General features: G+C 39.9%; 5 protein-coding genes across 5 annotated transcripts; all 5 read right to left on the reverse strand.

Annotated features, from left to right (window-relative positions):
- Positions 1-701: 701 nt before the first annotated feature.
- Positions 702-3686, reverse strand: LSM04_002475 (uncharacterized protein; the record flags this gene model as incomplete). Its single annotated transcript, XM_067334847.1, has 1 exon — positions 702-3686. One exon carries the CDS (start codon positions 3684-3686, stop codon positions 702-704), a length of 2985 nt encoding a protein of 994 aa, XP_067189174.1.
- Positions 3687-3971: 285 nt separating this feature from the next.
- LSM04_002877 (Pentapeptide repeat) lies at positions 3972-6455 on the reverse strand (the record flags this gene model as incomplete). Its single annotated transcript, XM_067334848.1, has 2 exons — positions 3972-4740; positions 5230-6455. 2 exons carry the CDS (start codon positions 6453-6455, stop codon positions 3972-3974), a joined length of 1995 nt encoding a protein of 664 aa, XP_067189183.1.
- A 417-nt stretch (positions 6456-6872) lies between these two features.
- On the reverse strand, positions 6873-7760 carry LSM04_005715 (Thioredoxin domain; the record flags this gene model as incomplete). Its single annotated transcript, XM_067334849.1, has 2 exons — positions 6873-7643; positions 7749-7760. The coding sequence occupies 2 exons, from the start codon at positions 7758-7760 to the stop codon at positions 6873-6875; spliced, it is 783 nt and encodes a 260-aa protein (XP_067189215.1).
- A 445-nt stretch (positions 7761-8205) lies between these two features.
- On the reverse strand, positions 8206-12486 carry LSM04_001197 (uncharacterized protein; the record flags this gene model as incomplete). The annotated part of the gene is made up of 1 exon (XM_067334850.1): positions 8206-12486. The coding sequence occupies one exon, from the start codon at positions 12484-12486 to the stop codon at positions 8206-8208; it is 4281 nt and encodes a 1426-aa protein (XP_067189166.1).
- Positions 12487-13036: 550 nt separating this feature from the next.
- Positions 13037-15016, reverse strand: LSM04_000757 (Peptidase M41; the record flags this gene model as incomplete). Its single annotated transcript, XM_067334851.1, has 1 exon — positions 13037-15016. The coding sequence occupies one exon, from the start codon at positions 15014-15016 to the stop codon at positions 13037-13039; it is 1980 nt and encodes a 659-aa protein (XP_067189158.1).
- Positions 15017-15110: the final 94 nt, after the last annotated feature.

Below are 15110 nucleotides of genomic sequence, written 5' to 3' on the forward strand. Positions count from 1 at the left end.
AAAGACGTAAGCAGTCAAAAATCAAATACGAGAGTTCTCTATCCCACAACGATATAGTGCTCTTTCTTTAAATCCCTCCCAGAATAAGCGTAATGATGGCATACCACCTAAAGAAAGAGAAGGATTCATCATAAGTTTAATTCCCAAAAATTAAAATAAATAAATAAATAAATAAATAAATAATAATAATAATAATAATAATAATAATAATAATAATAATAATAATAATAATAATAATAATAATATGATTACACGATGCTAGCGGGAGGAAACCGGGTGAAAAACAAAGGTGCGGATCAACACCGTTTTCTTGGACCTAGCTAAGACCCTTGTTTCTGCATAGAATGACATGTGCCTTGGAGAATGTAGAAAATGAAAATAAAAAATAAAACGAAACGAAAAGAGAAAGGGATGAAAAAAAAGATGATGGTTGTTATTCCTACTATCGTAATTATATATTTATAGATAGATATATAGATTTAAAAAAAAAAATACCAGTAAAGTGCAGTAATAATAACAGTAAGAGCAGTAATCGTAAGAAGAAATCTTTTTTTCTTTTTTCGTTATGGTGGTTTATTATGTTATAAAACGAGTACCACTTTTTCAAGCTGTGATAACATTGCATTTATATAATTACCATATTGACTCCAAAAATGGTGTTTCACATCTGCAATCTTCCTTCCCACCCCCTTTAATCTCCATCACATTTCTGGTCTTGTTCCTTCTACACCACGAAGTAAAAATTCCTTAAAACGCCGACGTTTTATATCCACTCGGGAGGCCACTGTTAAATGGGCATGTAGTTCCTCTACTTGTTTGTGTGGAAACCGTACTCGTAGGGCCTCTGTGTACTTTGGGAAGTTATCCACGTAACTGTCGGCGAGTGAAACCAACAGTCGATCGCGATCCCTAAAAGGCAATACAGTAGAATCGGTTTGCACTACAAACTCCATTATCCGTCCAAACACAAAAACCGCTAGTTCATCCACCTGTGCCTGTACTTCCTTATCTGTGTGTTTGGTAGTAACAAATACTGTGGTAGTGAGGCGATAGCAATCATATATATTCGTTCTACTTTCTAACATGGTTAGTGCCACCTCAGAAACAGCCTGAGTCATTAATAAATTATCACTCAGAAGTCTCTGTTCCACCACTCGCTGTCGTATATATGTCAAAATATCTTTGGAAAAGCAAAAGAGTTGCTTGGAATCGATTACTTCATCCTCTGGACGTGTAGATGCTCGCCGGGAGTGGCGGGCAAAGAACACGGCACAGGCTTGTAATATACCCGGAATGAGAATTGGATGCGCATCACCCACGGGAAAGAGACAACGTGTAATTAATGAACGTACAGCATGTGTGGGTAGAAACGCTGCAGAGGGTCCCAGTATGCGGACAATTTCCCCAAGCCTGTCTGCAGGGATAAATGAACACAATACACCAATCACTTGATAAAGTGATAATCGCAAATCCATAAGAACATTTCGAGCCTTATACACAGGACCAGGACACGTATTACTCTTTCGTGATTTTCCAGGAAGATACTGTTCACGATCCTCACCACCCATTTCAAGAATTCCTACATACGCTGGTGGAAGTTCCTCAGCACGAATTCCATGAATAAGATGTAAGAGTTCCGCAATATAGGGTAATAAGGATGTAGACAATTCTACCAAGTATGGGGAAATTGTACATCGTCGCAGTACACCTGCAATCACACATACACTGTCGCGTATGGTGTCTCGATGACCTAAAAACTCAGAGGTTCGAGCAGTAATGATATCGTTAAACCTTCTCTGATCCATACTTTGTACACGCTCTACCAACATCTCTACAATGGGATTAAGAAATGTTTGAAGTCGATACTGTGCCTCTGCCGGGGGAAGAGCGCAGGTGAGGGCCGCCATGGCTTCGTATAAGAGAGATTTTTCATGCTGTGCTGTGGATACTGTCATTAATAAACATTCCATTCTTTTCAAAAAAGGATTACATAAGGGAGCTAAACATGTGGAATGTTGACTACAAGCATTTATGAGTAGTGTTAGGGCGCGTTTACGAGCAGATACAACATCAGGATCGTACGTATTGGAGTGTCTACGTTCAACACAATTAAAAAGGATTTCAAGTGTCCCTTCCCATACACCAAGTGCCACATCATCTCTACAGTTCCAGAATGATGATAACATATTAAGAAATAAAGGACATAGAACCATATCTCCATTCTGTTTAGACAATAAAGCACTGATTGACTCTGGTATTAAATCTGAAGAGTACTTAAAAGATTCAGATAGGTGAGTAAGCATAAACTGAGTGGCTTCCCACTCTAGATATGTGGGACTCTGATGTGTTACAAATCCTGAAGAAGTTCGTGTATCCTTTGATGTTCCAGCCCCATCAGAAAGAGTTGAAATCATTCTATGAATAAACCGGTTACTCACCACAGGATAGAGTCTCGCCACAGAAGATAATAAGTGTCCTACAATTCCACGAAACTCTGCGAAACCAGCATTAAATAATTGAGGAGTTCCATACTGTTGTTCTGATAAAAGTCTTCCTTCTTTATGTGTTCCATGTTCTGGGTCAAATTTATTTTTTTCTACTAACGTTGCCAAACGCATAATAAATTCCAAAGGATTAATATAGTTAAACACCACATCACCCAAGCGACGTAAAACCATACATGCAGTAAAAGCCAGGTAAATACTTGGAACAACTAACGTAAAATGACACGCCAAACAAACAGGAGCCTCTACGGCAGAGAGGATTGGGTCTGGCATTTCGAGTAAAAGTTCCATCGTTTCCTCAAGCATAGAGTAATTGCATTCAGCTACACCTACTTCCACTGAACGAAGTACAGCTGCCATAAATGATGATAATTCTGGATCTTTTGCTCTTGCAGGAAGACCATCAACCCTAAGAAGAGCTGTTGTTGTTGAAAGTGCCTCATGGGCTACAGGTCGCCAGTGAACTAACACTGATAAAGCGTTACCTAATCCTATTTCCCACCACTCTGGTATAGTAAGAGAAGGGGCTAAATTCGTGATGATTATCAAACAATCTGTGACTAAGGACTCTGTACCTTCTACACAACTTTGGCTATTCTCACCTCCAGCTGCAGTGTACATATCAAACAAAGCTTGTATAACTTCTACAAGGATTTCTTTAGCGCAAGATGCCAATGCTTCTTTTAATATTCTCATTCTAGATACAGGTACATGACCAATATGTGGTTCCATAAATGTTTTAGTAATTGAACATAAAAGACGCACTTTACGAGGTTCATGAGCTAATCGTCCTGGTGGTGAGCAGAGATGTTTCATGAGATCTGGAAATTCCTCAGGCCACTCAAACACCATACATTCAGTAATAAGATCTATGAGAGCCCCGGACAATACACCTCCCATGGTTGGTTCACTGAAATACCACATCATAATATCATTGTACGGTACTCTACTTGGAGAGACACGGCCAGACCTCACAGCACGTCTGAGGAGTACCGCACCGTAAGCTTGTACGGCAGCACCATGATTAGAAATACGAAGTAAGTCTATTCCAATACGCAACAAATCGTCCGAATTCATTTTGTCTTCCATCTTAAGAACCTCCACCGTGACAGCGCGACGTGTGTCATTGTCGTTGGTTGAGTACATTAAGGATAGGGCACGGACAAAATCATCGGGACTCATCTTTCCTGATTTCTTATCTTTATTAAGGGCTGATGACAACAAACACTACAATTTAGAGAGTGAAGAAGAAAAACGAAAAGAAAAAATATATACAACAACAACAACAACAATGAAAAAAAAAACAAGTAAACCTATGCTTTTTACTCTGCTGTGCATAAATAAAGGAAGAATGGGAGGAATACGTATAAAGCCTACATCCACCCCATTTCCTCTTAGTTCTTTCTTTCTTTCCTTCTTCGTCTTCCTTCAACAAGACCGCCGTATCGTATTTCCATACATAGGGAATTACACTCCCTTCTCTCTGCGTGGTGGTAGTGAAGGAACGGCACCGCCGACTGTACACGACTGCGGCGCCGCACAACTCCCACGCGCGGTCCAATTAAGACGGCGGCAGCGGCTCCATCCCACAGGGGCGAATACAGCCGTCTGTCCATCATACACCCAATCACTCAACTCACTCATTGTAAAGTCGCAGTGATAAAAAGTCGCCCCACGCACATCCCACCCTGTCATGTCAGTTCGGCGAAAGACACAGTGGGAAAAGCGAGCCCGCCGTGCATCTACGTATGAGGCGTCAGTGGCGAGAAAAGTACAGGAGTGAAACTGCGCCCCTGTCAAACAGCAACGGCGCATTCGGGCTAAATTAAATGTAGAATGGCCCCCAAAGGCGTCAGTAAAATCAACTCCAGATAGATCGCTACGGTTAAATGTGCCACACAGACGTGCACAAGCAAGATTAAGACCTACAAGACGTCGACCCTCTAAAATGGTTCCAACCTCAACGTTACCATTAGCTTCCTGATTCTGATTACAGCATTGTAAAGGGCGTTCAATCGCCTTCAGTACCGCGTCACGAAGAAAGGGCATCACTTCTTTTTCAGTACTTAGTGGAGCGTCAAGCAACCTCTTTGAGGAAGCGGAATCGGTTTTAGAAAAGGTATAAGAGGGTGCCAAGGAAGACTCAAACGGCAGGGAAAGTAGGGCGGCCTTCCTCTGAATATTTAACGCGTCCATAATCTGTGTCATCAGGGTACGATTTAAACGTCGCTCCATTCTGTAAATCTACTGTACCTATAAATACGTATATTTGAATAGAAAAACACACGCAGAACACCAGCAAGAAGAAGAAATATAAAATAAAAATATATAAAAAAAAAAGAACGAAGAGTCATAATCATCTAGATAGAAGAACATTGTGAATGTATTGCATAAAGAAGTACAAAATTAAAAGACAAGTAAAACTAAAAAGGTTCATAAGATTTCATTGATGAATAAATGTATGTTCTGTGGGACCTAATTTTCCCTTTTATTCTAAATATTTATTGTCCCAAGTTATTTTCGGTGTGAGGAGACCACACGGAAAAAGAAAAACAATCTAGAGAGGGAAAGAAAGATACAAGTAGTGGGAAAACAAAAAAAACCGCACAAGGGGACTGAATGTGTATTTCTTTACAAGTCAAGTTTATGTCATATTTTTCTATTTTTCACTTCTACATATGTGATTTGCCTATCAAAGGGAGTGTTGTGTAAACAACACTCTTACCGTGCATAACGCTGTTGTGCGGTTCTAGAAGATGCGCGGCCAGTGTGTGTGGAACGTTGAAAAAGAGGTGTAACCCCGTAGTTACGAACAGCAGTAGGATCGACAGATACCACAAAAGGTTGGTGAACTCTCTGACTCGTATTGTACGCACACGTGTCAGGAGCATAGCAGACATGGCACGGTGGACTGGGTGGCAGTGTTTGATACACCAAAGAAGCATGCGGCATTGTTTGATGAGAATGCGCTTCTTGGGCTTCCATTGGTAATACTCCTGTTTCTATTTCCTGTGCTGGAGCTGAAGCCGGAACTGAAACTGACACAGGTGCTGCTGTTATTGTTTTCGCAGTTACAGGTATCGCTACTCCTGCACTTGTTGTCCCTGTTGGTGCTGTTGGTACTCCTGCTGCTCCTGTTGTTGTTGGTGTTGGTGTTGGTGTTGGTGTTGTTGTTGCATGAACGGGTGGTAGTTCAAATCTCGCCGTAGTACTTGGTGTTCGACTCGCCCGCGTTGATGGTAAGCGTGTGGCTCTGGCATCATACAATTGAGAAGGCACCACTCCAGCCTCCTCTGTACTCTGTGTACCTCGCAGCAACTGCACTGCCTCTCTATTTAGTGCACAAACTCCACGGACAAGTGCCGTTCGTGCTTCTTCTTCCAACTCATCGCTACGATGACGTTCCTGTTCCACGATACCTTTGAGAGTGTCTATCTCTGCTAAGAGCGCCGCCTCACGAGATTTCCATCTAGATTCTTCAGCTAAAGCAAGCCTCTGCTGTCGACGCACCGCGGCTAAAAGTCGCCATTGTGTGTATACGTGATATGATCGAAGTATGTTTCCTGAACGACTTGCAATCTCTGAAAGTTGCCGTTGTTTTTTTTTCTGTATAAGCCAAAGTAACCATTGCCTAAAAACACGTTGACAAAACATTTGCTTGTGTATATCGCCCAAGACACCAGTTACGCGTCGCACAAGAATCATTTGTTTCTGTCTATCATCTTCTGCGATACGAAGCAAGATCTCAGTTTCCTTTTTCTCCTCTAGTAGTATCTTCTCTCGGCGTTCCGCTTCATCCTGCAGTGATCGCTTTATGGCAAACTGCTGCTCCCTGAGGTGAGAGGTTAGCATGTTAAGAATATCTTCTCGCATCTTAGAAGTGTGGGTATTTATACCATTCCCCACCTCTTGCAAGAACTTCTCATGACGGAGAACTGCTTCCTCTGTCATTTTCGCCGTGACCCCCAGTAATGAATGCCTTCTGGTAAATAGAAAAAAAGAAAAAAAAAATTTTTGTCGATTGATACGATAAAGAATTAAAAAGAAAACATAACGAGAGAAAAACAAAAAACACAACCATTGAAACTCTGGCAGTACTCATACTAAATATTTTATGATGCAGAAAAGAGGATATATGCATACACTCGCAGACACAAAGGCACAGACACGGTGATATATGAGGATTAGAGCATATATCTTCCCTTTTCAAAAATAGCAAGTACGCACATATCAAACAGCCCAAACTATAAATCAACCATACTGCGCGCACATACATACAATTTCAATTGAATATTGCTTTTGTGTCGTTGTTATAGTTATTGTTTTTTTTTTTTTTTGTTCCTTGGAATTTTGACGCACCTTAATACCTCATGGCAATGGAACGCTCTTTTTCAGCTCCCTGTTCAAGAACATTGTGACTCTTAGCGCAGTCATCTCATTATTGTATGGGATAATTTCACCTGTCGCCTTAAGTAAAGAAATCTTGGGGTATGCGTCCACATCAAATTTATCAGCGAGTTGGTGGTTAACCCCCGCATCGGTCGCCACAAGCACAACATCACTCTCACCAGCGAAAGCACCTGCCACTCTAATAAACTCTGGCTGAAATTCCTTTGATTTGTCGCTCCAACTTGCGTATAAAAAGAACAAAGCGTGTTTGCCCTTGACCTTCTCCTCGAAATCGTCATCACTCACCTCTACTATTGGAGGTGGGAAAGGTAAAGTTGCCTCAGTATTATCTTCAAAATCTTCATCCCCAGAGAAGGGGTCCTTATCCAACTCCTCCTGGGCAGCCATACGGGAGGACTTGATTACCACTATCGCCCTCAGCGGTGTGTCTTCTGGCACCTTAAGTTTTTCATTTCCATCCGGACCAAAGCCCAATTCGGCAGGGATGCGAATAGAACGAGTCTCACCCACACAGGCACCGATTATGCCATACTCCAGTCCAAGAAGTGATAAACCATGACCAACATTACGGATGACTTTATCCTCTTTCTTCAAGACCTCTTTTCTATTTTTCTTGCCACGATCAGTAAAGAGCTGAAGATCTACTGTTACATGTGAATTAAACTTAACACGCTGATCCTCTGTGCATGACGGTGCGTGGTGAATTACACCAACAGAGACCTTTGGGTTCTCTTCAGTATGGCCCCATTGATGGGCCCACGTTCCCTGAAGTACCAAATGGAGTAAAATAATAGTAAGGAGAACACGGTGTATCATTTGGGAAACCCTTTAAACTCTTTCATTCATAGTAACAAGAAAAGGAGAAAAAGAAAAGAGATGTTGAGGCAGAGGGGGAGTACCAATAAATATACATAGAAAAAAAAAGGAGCATCAAGAGAGGTAGCAAAGGAAGTAAAATATATAAATATATAAATAAATAAATAAATAAATAAATTTGACGATAATAACAGTAATAATAATAGTAATAATAATAGTAAACATTTATAGCTAAATTAAGCAACGGTAAACCTCACTCTCTACAGTTAAGAGATACGCGCATAATAAATCAAAGGATACACCTCTCAAACTTAATAATATAAGCAAAAATAGAAAATAAGTGAAAAAAACAATATGTATGTCCCTAAAGAGGAAATTACCTCTGTGATAAAAATAAATTTTTTTATTTTTTTTTTTTTTTTGGAGGGGGGTGGACCCCTTATTCAACAGCAGATATACACAGAACAATTTAATGCTACTTTTCTGCAAACATATCTTTTGTGGAGAGGTCAGGTTGTGTTCCCAAAACCTCGTCACTCATAGAAGAGGTGGAACTCTGTTGCTCCTGTATTTTTGCGGCCTGATGAGGATCCAGTGTAGATCCATGTGCACGAAGAGACTCCTTACGCTTTTGAAGCTCCGCATAATCTTTTGCGGCGAGATTAGAACGGAGATTTGGATTATTAGCTATTCTCTCTTGCTTTACTGCCTCACGATATAGTAAAGATGAACCATACATAAATGGAACATGTTTTGAATCCGTTAGATGGGCCTCTAACGCTCGAATGGTTCGGTCCAATTCCCGTCTATCGATAAGATGTGCCATCTTCTCCCGTACCTTTGTCAATTCCTTTAGAAGTATTCTCTTTTGTTCCTCATTACCTGGCAGAAGAATTTGACACATACGACGTAATGCATCATTAATTAATTTGTTTCCACGAGTACGGGAAGCAAGAGCACTTTGTGTATAAATGTAGAGATAGGCTGGTTCATACATATCCCACATTTTACGCACTTCCTCAGCATCTTTTGGATGAACACGGAAAGCGAAATAGAGATGTGTCCAAAATAGGTATGGATCTGAACCTTCATACTCTTGTGCTCGCCAGCGCAGGATTTTTTTTCGAAAAGCTTCCTCAGCAACTTCATTTACAAGAGAATAATACTCATCCAATTCACGCAAGTTATCACCACCAAGTGATCGTTGACGCATATTCTCAAGAAGTACTTCATTAGACGGTTTCTGACTCTTCATACGAGAATTTACTGTATTTACAATAAACTCCCCAAATGCAGGTAAGTTACTATGAACTAAAGCGACTCTATATGGAAGGTCAGAAAACGGTTCTATCCAGTGTCGAGGTTCCTTTACTGCGAAAAGTTTGTCTACTACGACTTCTACCTCCTTTAAATGTCTTTCAACATCTGTACCAGGTGTATAAACTCGCATAAGATATTTCGCCTCCGTTAACAAAGGTGCTTTCCAAGATGGAGGTAATCTTTCACGTGCTACTCTTATAGCTAAGTGATATAAATTAAGACATTTTTCACGATATGAGCGACCTGTTTCAAAGCGTCCTTGTCGAAACATTAATTCACTGTGCTCATAATATACATCTCCCACATATCGCATCCAAAGATGCTCTGCTGTTTCTTGAGTTAGTGGTGCCCCTTCCAGAAAAGGACGGGCACGCTCTGGAAACGGATGAATAGAAGGATGTGTCTTCTTATTAATATTTTCTAGGCAACGATCAGAAATATCCAGAGCAAGTGTTATGCGACCTCGGCGCTCATTATACCAAATATACTCTGTTTCATCAGTAACAGGATACCATCGCTTTGATGTTCCTGAATGCCACAATCCTTCTGCTTTATCTAGTTTTCCAGTAATTTCAGCATATACAGCATTTTCTCCATCAAGAAAATCCTTTTCTTCATATTCATATGGAGGGTCAGAATCAGGGATAGGAATCTGCACAATACCATTTGCAGCTTTGGCGTAGTTTGAGAACCATTCTATAGAATCTTCGAATAATTCTTCAGCCCTAGTGCGAAATCGAGTATCAGCGAATTCTAGATATAATCGATGTAATTGTTTACCCGCGTAAAAACAAAGTGCACCACGACACCATTGAAAAAATGCTTCAACAGTAGCATCACGTGCAGAGTCTTTAATACCTTCCACACGCATTGGGCATTTAAATCTTGCGTCATTTATATGTTTTTTAAGAAACTCTAAATTAGTTTCAAGTTGTTCAATACTTTTAAAATCTGTTAAGATAAACTCGCTGAGTTCATTGGTGATCCAATTCATGAATGGTTTCCCCAATGGTTCATATTTACGATCTCGAATCATTATGACGTAACGTTGTGCAGGATTCTTTCTGATAGAATCTAATTCTAAGGATGTCATCTCTTGTATAAAATTCATGAAATTTGGTCCGAGTAATTTACATTTTCCAGAAGCCCTTCGTAGTATCTCATCTGCCTCTGCTTTTACAGTTTTAGCCTCTGTCATACGATTTCCTTTAAATTTGTAAAAATCTGAAAGAAAATGTTTTGTGTGTGCCTCAAATATCATTCTAAAAACTTTATCATGCTCCTCAGAAATTTCTGGATGTTCCCCAACATCGCCACGACGAAATCTATCCATTGTATCCATTAACATACGTTCACAATTTTCTTCTGTTGTCACTTGCGTGAGATTCCCAAATTCTGTGATACTCTGTTGAAAAGTGTCTCGATAAGCACGCCAAGCCTTTTCTAAGTCTGCCTTATTGAAATCTATTGCGTCTTCCTTCGCAACCCCACGATATGGATCAGTAACAGAATCCGTCTCCCATGGTAAAGTGGGAAGAAGAATATCAGGATCATACTGAACTTTCGCCTTCCGAAGTCGTTCCTGTCGCTCTTTCCGCAACTTTTCAGATTTTTTCCCTGATGACTTCAACTCGTCTTTATCCTTCTTGGCTTGATCATCCTTGGCAACCTCTCTAAAGAGTGGAAGAGGTTTATAACCCTCAACCAACTCTGGTAGTGACTTTAGTCTATGCATTTTTATTTCATCAAAAGATGAAACACCACATATAGCATCATCATTTGTAATACGTTTCTCCTCTACTAGTTCCGGTGGTTGATAATACTCCTTCAATGATTTTTTTGTTACTTCTAATGGATCATGGGTCATGTCGTATGCTTGAATAAGTGGTTCCGTCTCTACAAGAGTTTCACGGTACCATTTTGGAATAGTATCCATCTCATGACTTTGTGGAATGTTGTAAAGTTCAGGTGGAATATCTGGTTCTGCGTTATGTGGACGCTTTTCTACTTGAATAAAACCAGAAGGACTCTCTTTCAAAAGTTGGCACGATACTGAGTAATTTTCAGAATCTGTTAATAAATTATTTTCACAAGCTTTTGTTTCATTACCTCTCCCATCAGTTAGAGTAGCATTTTCAATTTTTTCTAAAGTATCTTTTACTTTATTTAATGTTGATGTTTTATAACTATTTTGAAGTTGTTTTGTGGCTTCAATTTTTTCTTCAACCAAAGTTCGAAGTACTGGACGATCGTCATGTTGTTTGGATGTGCTATGATGTGCTTTCATAAGAGCAAAGACTGGGTCTTGACCTTTTTCTCTTGCCATATCAGCTCTCTGTTCTAACATTTCATTCTGAATATTTGCCTGGGCAGCGATAGATGCACCCTGTTCAACGGTTATGCCTGTAGGGAGTGGCTCCATATCTGCTTTTGGTAAACCTGATATCGGGTCTATTTGTAAAGTTTTTCTTTCCCTTCCACTTTGTATTGCTTGTTGGGCTCCATATGCCTGAATTTTCATCTTCGTACGAGCAACTTCTAAAGGATCTGCCGTACCTGAGAGAGCTTGATATGTTTGCTCAGGGTCAAGATCCACTACACCAGATAAGATTCCATTGTATACATTTCCCATTTCTAACTGACGTTGTTCTTCTTCCTCCATTAATACACGATCTTCACAAAGGCTCTGATGTACCGCTTTCCTTTCTTCTCCTTCTATAAGCCACATACGATCTTTGTACTTTGTATCAGCCAAATGTTTCCATGATGTATCCGACCAACGCTGATCAGATGGAAGAACTCGACGTCTGCCGTGTTCGTCATAGTGATCAAGGTAATCTGTATAACCCTGTGGCCAAATCATGCGATCTTTTTGAATTTTAAATGATCGATCTTTCCAATGAAGATACCATTCTTGTTCTCGTTCTATAGGATCTTGAATATATAAATCAAATCGATCACGGATATCTTGAATTATTTCTTCTGAAGTTGGTATGAGTGTTTTTCGCCATCGTACTTCCCATGGAAGTCCATCAACGTCTTGTTGTTCTTGTAGCATATCACGGCGTGTTTGTTGAGAATTCTTCGTTAATCGTTCTCCAGGTCCGTACTTTCCAAACTTTTTTTGCATTTCACGTTCTTTTTCCACATCTGTGCGACTGCGACGTTCTTCTGGAACCTCTGGAAATGTTATATGCTCTAAATTGTTAAGACCAAATTGAATGTGTTGTGTTAGATCTGGTGGTTCCGTTATTGATATTTGGTTCCCAGTTGTAGGGTCTGCATTTGGTTGGTTTCTACGGCTTTCGCGGGACAATCCCACAGAATGACGTACTTGTACGTAGGATACCAATATCATAGGGCATTGGTAAGAAACCCCATCCAATGAGGACCCAATAATGCCTGCAAAGGATGTTTGCGAATGAACACGTCGCATTACCTAAATGCCTACCCCACCCCTTCGCTAGTACTCCACTAAAATACAAATATATTATTCACTTTAAAAAGAGTTAGGTTACTCTTTCCACTTGTGAATTGAAGCAAATAATGGCAAAAATAAGAAAAAATAAAAAATAAAACAGTATAATAGATAAAGAAAAATAAATGATTTCAATATATAAGCTATCGTCATTAATCTTCTTTGACGTAGGGAATCACACACACACACACATACCTACACCCCGACGCAGAAAAAAAAAAAAGAAATAATTTCAGAATAATTGTGGCAACGACAATCAGCTCCATTTCGTTCGTTTTTTTTTTTTTTTGTTTTTTGGCTTCTTTTCTTCTTTTACGTTGCTGATACATTTTTTTTTTCTTACTTTTCAATAAGAAAATATTCCTTTACGAGAAATATGAAAGAAGAGGAAATTAACTGCCTCATATATATATATATATATATATATATATATGCAGATGCATACACAAATAAAGCAATATAGTTCATATATAACAAGGGAAATATATCCCTTTGAATTTGTATTTTACTAAGATATAGTCACAGGACGACGCTTTCCCTTCGTTCCGTCAGAATCATTTGATGATTTTTGAGGCGGTGATCGCACATTCTCTTTTTTGGTAATGGATGGTAGTACTTCACCTTTAAAAATCCTTTTGATTTCATCGCCTGTTAGTGTTTCATGTTGAAGAAGATGATTGGCTACAGATTCAAGTTCTTTGCGGTGATTACATAACATCTGTTTAACATCTTTATATGATTCTTGTAAAAGGGAAGCAACTTCTTTTTCAATTTTTTTCTTAGTTTCATCAGACATATAAGCCCCTTCTGGTGTATCTGCTGAACCATAGTTCACAAAACCAAGATCGTCGCTAAATCCAAAACGTCTTACCATGTTTTGTGCTAGTTGTGTCGCCTGTTGAAAATCAGAGCTGGCGCCAGTACTTACATCCTCGTTTCCAAGCAATATTTCTTCACCAACTCGTCCTGCAAGACAAATCTTCAATCGCGCTAGACATTGTCTTTTGCTTTGGCTGTATACATCTTTATTAGGCAATTGCTGAACGAGCCCCATAACACCACTTCCTCGTGGAACTATTGTTGCTTTATGTACAGGATCAGCTCCCTCTCCTTCTAGGAGAATTGCTGCCAAAGCATGAGCACTCTCATGATACGCAGTCAATCGTCGTTCCCCTTCAGGAATAATTTTCCTGCTTGCAGCACCCATCATTACTCTATCTCGTGCATATTCCACATCTTCAAGAGTTATGGCGTTCTTGTTAAGAACTGCAGCACGTATAGCTGCAATATTAACAAGATTATTCAATTCTGCTCCAGTAAATCCGGTTGTTCCACGAGCGATATCAAGCGCTCTTACAGTACCATCAGTTTTTACCTTGCCCAAATAAACTTGCAAAACTTCTGCCCGCCCTTTTATATCAGGAGGTTCTACCGCAACCGTCATATCAAAGCGTCCAGGACGAGTTAAAGCTTTATCTAAGGAATCAGGAGTATTGGTAGCTGCAATAACGATTACAGAATCCTTTGAATGAAACCCATCCATTTCTGCCAAAAGTTGATTTAAAGTCATCCGAGAATATGTGTGATCATTTCTTGACCGTTTGCCTCCTAAGGCATCGATTTCATCGATAAATATAAGTGATGGAGCTTGTGCTTTAGCGGCGGCAAACAATTCTCGAATACGACGAGATCCAACACCCACATACATCTCGTCAAATTCACTTCCAGTAGAGTAGAAAAAACTCACTCCAGCCTCTTTTGCAATGGCTTTTGCTAGCATCGTTTTCCCACACCCAGGGGGTCCAACCAATAGTGCACCCTTTGGAAGACGTCCACCAAGATAATGAAATCTTTCTGGATCTTTAAGAAACTCGACAATTTCTTCAAGTTCCGCTTTGGCTTCATCACATCCACGAATAGAATCAAAAGTGATATCTAGATCAGTTAAATCGACAGGCTTGACATCTGATGATCCAAACATTCCAGCAAACGACGCACGAGGAACAGCAATGGTTTTTGGTGTTGGGTTACTATCTTGCATTCTTGCATTGATTTCATCAATAAGATTCAATACACAAGTCAATCCAATTCCAAGGAGTAAAAATAACCAAAATCCCGTGGCCCATGTAGCTTTTTGAGGTGCTGAAACAACAACTATTGGTCTCTCTTTACTTCCCAATTCAGGCACTGCGGGCCCAAGGTAGCCCATGGAATTTACCCGTTGATTAGGAACTACAGGTGGTACCTGTGGAACTCCCTGGTAGACATAAGGTGATGCATAGGGATTCTGCATTGAGGAATACTGAGGAGGATATGGCGGTGGAGGAAAAGCTGTAGGTTGAGGGGAATTATGATAATTGCGCCGCTGTTCAACGACCTTCCTTGGAATAATGATCGTAGAAATCTTCTTCCCTGTGGCTGATTTAAAGCGTAAAGAGAGTGTACGGTCCCTCAAGACAGCGTTAAATGGTCCCAAAAAACGTCTCATTTCTTTAACACTAGAAATAGAGACCTCAATGTATAAATATAAACTATCTACATGAAAATACCAATATACACACACAAAAAAAAAAAGAAATTCA

This window comes from Trypanosoma melophagium (assembly GCF_022059095.1).
Source record: "Trypanosoma melophagium isolate St. Kilda chromosome Unknown ctg32segment0, whole genome shotgun sequence".
Classification (NCBI taxonomy): domain Eukaryota; phylum Euglenozoa; class Kinetoplastea; order Trypanosomatida; family Trypanosomatidae; genus Trypanosoma; species Trypanosoma melophagium.